This window comes from Hylaeus volcanicus, chromosome 7 (assembly GCF_026283585.1).
Source record: "Hylaeus volcanicus isolate JK05 chromosome 7, UHH_iyHylVolc1.0_haploid, whole genome shotgun sequence".
Taxonomy (NCBI): Eukaryota; Metazoa; Arthropoda; class Insecta; order Hymenoptera; family Colletidae; genus Hylaeus; species Hylaeus volcanicus.
Window position 1 is genome coordinate 1356885 of NC_071982.1, and position 2734 is coordinate 1359618.

The 2734-nt window shown below is 37.9% G+C and overlaps 1 protein-coding gene across 1 annotated transcript; it reads right to left on the reverse strand.

Moving 5' to 3' along the window:
• Positions 1 to 490: 490 nt before the first annotated feature.
• LOC128879386 (proteasome subunit alpha type-2) lies at positions 491 to 1820 on the reverse strand. Its single transcript, XM_054128466.1, has 3 exons — positions 1695 to 1820; positions 1017 to 1349; positions 491 to 934 (listed from the first exon to the last, which is right to left on the reverse strand). The coding sequence occupies exons 1-3, from the start codon at positions 1733 to 1735 to the stop codon at positions 604 to 606; spliced, it is 705 nt and encodes a 234-aa protein (XP_053984441.1). The 5' UTR covers positions 1736 to 1820; the 3' UTR covers positions 491 to 603.
• Between the last annotated feature and the right edge of the window lie 914 nt (positions 1821 to 2734).

The window sequence follows — 2734 nt, forward strand, 5'->3', positions numbered from 1 at the left end:
CCAAGTTTGTCGTGAAATAGTTTCCACTTAGCGCCGCTAGATGGCGTCCCAAAATGAAAATATTCAGAACATAAATTCTCTACTTTTCTTCGCATATAAATGTAATTTTACATCAGAATTATCATAATTGAACCTGTAATTCTTGATTAGTACACTAGTAATTGTCTGATATTAAGTTTTTTGAGTACATGAAAATACCGCAGTGTGGCGCCATCTCTCGACAAACCGTCCAAGTTTGTCGTGAAGTAGTTTCCATATTTACCTTCATACGTCGATACATATCAAAGCTCTATGTGAATGGCTAACAAACTTGGGCGATTTATAGATAGATGGCGTCATTTGTGTCGTATTTATCTACATACGTCGGTACATACCGTAACTCTATGTAAATGACTGCAAACTTGGGCGATTTGTGGATAGATGGCGCTAATTTTATTTTTAATATATATAGCTCTTTTAAATTTCGTTACAGTAAATGGATAGCGGTAAATCAACAAATGGTAGTTTATTTCCAACGAAAAATTTTATTATAAGAATCTAGTGTTTTCAGTTTTGAAGCGTGCAAAGATTGCTGCAATAATACGATATAAAAGTAGCTTAAAATTAAGGAATATTGGCAAGATAGTCCTTCACATTAGAGGGATCCAATCTTCTGAAACCATTCGCGTCGCAAATGCCAACTTGTATATTATCGGCGGTCAGCTGACCTTCGAATCCTTCCTTTAACGTTAAAATGGCAGTGTGAACGGCATCGTCTAGTTCCAGATCCTCGCTGTACCTTTTCTCCAGAAAAGTTTTGCCGTTTACGAAATTTTTACCCATAGCGGTTGCTTTCCACGCAAAATACGCTCCGGAAGGATCGCATTGAAATAGATACGGCTTGCCGTTATCCCACCCACAAATTAATAAAGATACTCCAAAAGGTCTGACACCGCTGCATGTTAATATTGAGTATTAATTAGTTACAACGAATAGTACGATAATTAAATTAAAAAAATAAGTTGGAGAATGTTTACCCGGATTGCGTATACTCCTGCATAAGCATGGCGACTCGTTGCACCAACTGTGCAGTTGGTATCGGTTCTTGATATACGAGCAAATACTGCTGTGCCATTTTACGTGCTTGTTTCACCAGCAACCTATAGTCTGGCCCCATTCCGCTGTACGTCATGCCGATGTGCTTCGTAATCATTTCTACTTTGTTTACACTATGTTCATCGTACAATATAGACTTGTGCTTATTCTCCGTAGCAAGGACAATTCCATCGGCTGCCTTGATACCGACGCTGGCTGCTCCAGCGGCTACGGCGGCTAAAGCATATTCTATCTGCACCAACTTCCCGGATGGGCTGTCGAACAGAATAAATTGATTTTTGTACTTTGGCAGTTACGCTGCACGGATGTGTCGAGTCATTGTGGACTCCGGTACAATCGATGTTTTCAATAAAAAAAACGATGTAAAATTATACGTCGTAACCAATTTCGAACGGACTACACCGTGCAAGGAAACTTCATTCTTCCGTCGATGTACATTCAACGATAATTTCTGTTAACTAACGCGGCTGACTTGTTGCTAGGTTAGATTGTGACTGGAGAAATTTCGATGATCGACAAAATTATACGAAAAGGACGATAACATTTTAAGATCAAATTTGGAAATCTGTGACTATTAGCAAAAAAGTTATAGCATTTACCTGAAAGTTGTTAACGAAAAACTATACCGTTCCGAAGCCATGACAATTACTTTGCAACAATACTGAACAATATAGGTTACTAAATATTGTGAACTGGGAGCATAACGTTCGGCAACGTGCAGAAATAAAAACAGTGACTAGAGACCGTACGCATCTAGGGACTTTTTGATTTAGTGTTTTGGACTTGTGCAAATCATAGATGGACAAAACAGTAGGCTTTGAATAAATCTGAAGTGTGCCGATATGTTTGTCTCGTTTCCTCCTTTGAACATTTTCCAAAGAAGGAAACGAGACAAATACATCGGCAAACTTCAGATTTATTCGAAACCTAGGGTTTTGCCCATCGCTGGTGGAAATTCGAAAAAATACGCAAACTTCAAAAGCGATTCGATATGATCGAACAGTTGTGACGTTCACGTTTAAATAAAAGAAGAATGGCACGTTTTTGACGGGCTGTGCATTTATTTCGGACAAGTGCAGAAATAAAGAGAGTAACTAGAGACCCTACGCATCTAGGGACATTTTCCAAAGAAGGAATAGAGACAAGTACATCGGCAAACTTCAGATTTATTTGAAACCTAGGGCTTTGGTGATCGCTGGTACAAATTCGAAAAAATACGCAAACTTCATGGTTATATTCGCATCGTGACCGCTGTACAAAGAGGAGAGTCCAGTGCGGTGTCGCAGTGCGAGATGCAACGTTTATTAAACTAGTCAAGCGCGTATCAAAAATATACGAGCACTTGGATTTTTGAAGTTTCAGTGCCTCAAAACAGTTTTTTTATAAAAACCATTTATACTAAGATATTTAACATGCCAAAAAAACAACCTTGTATATACATTACAAAGGTGTTACCTTATATCTAGATTACATTATTTAATATATTAGGAACATAACATTGCAATCTTGCACTTAACTTATTTGTACCGTACATATTCTAGAGTTGTATGTATGAGCTTATGATCTAATTTTCTGAGCACAGTGTATTCATTACAATTTAACGCAATATTTTATACTAGGTTCCCTAGTTTGACGCACC

Coding starts and splice junctions, on each gene's coding strand:
- LOC128879386 (XM_054128466.1), bottom strand. CDS start 1,735: ATGGCTTCGGAACGGTATAGTTTTTCGTTAACAACTTTCAG. Junction 1,350..1,694: donor TTTTCGTTAACAACTTTCAG/GTAAATGCTATA, acceptor TCTGTTCGACAG/CCCATCCGGGAAGTTGGTGC. Junction 935..1,016: donor CAGGAGTATACGCAATCCGG/GTAAACATTCTC, acceptor ATTAACATGCAG/CGGTGTCAGACCTTTTGGAG.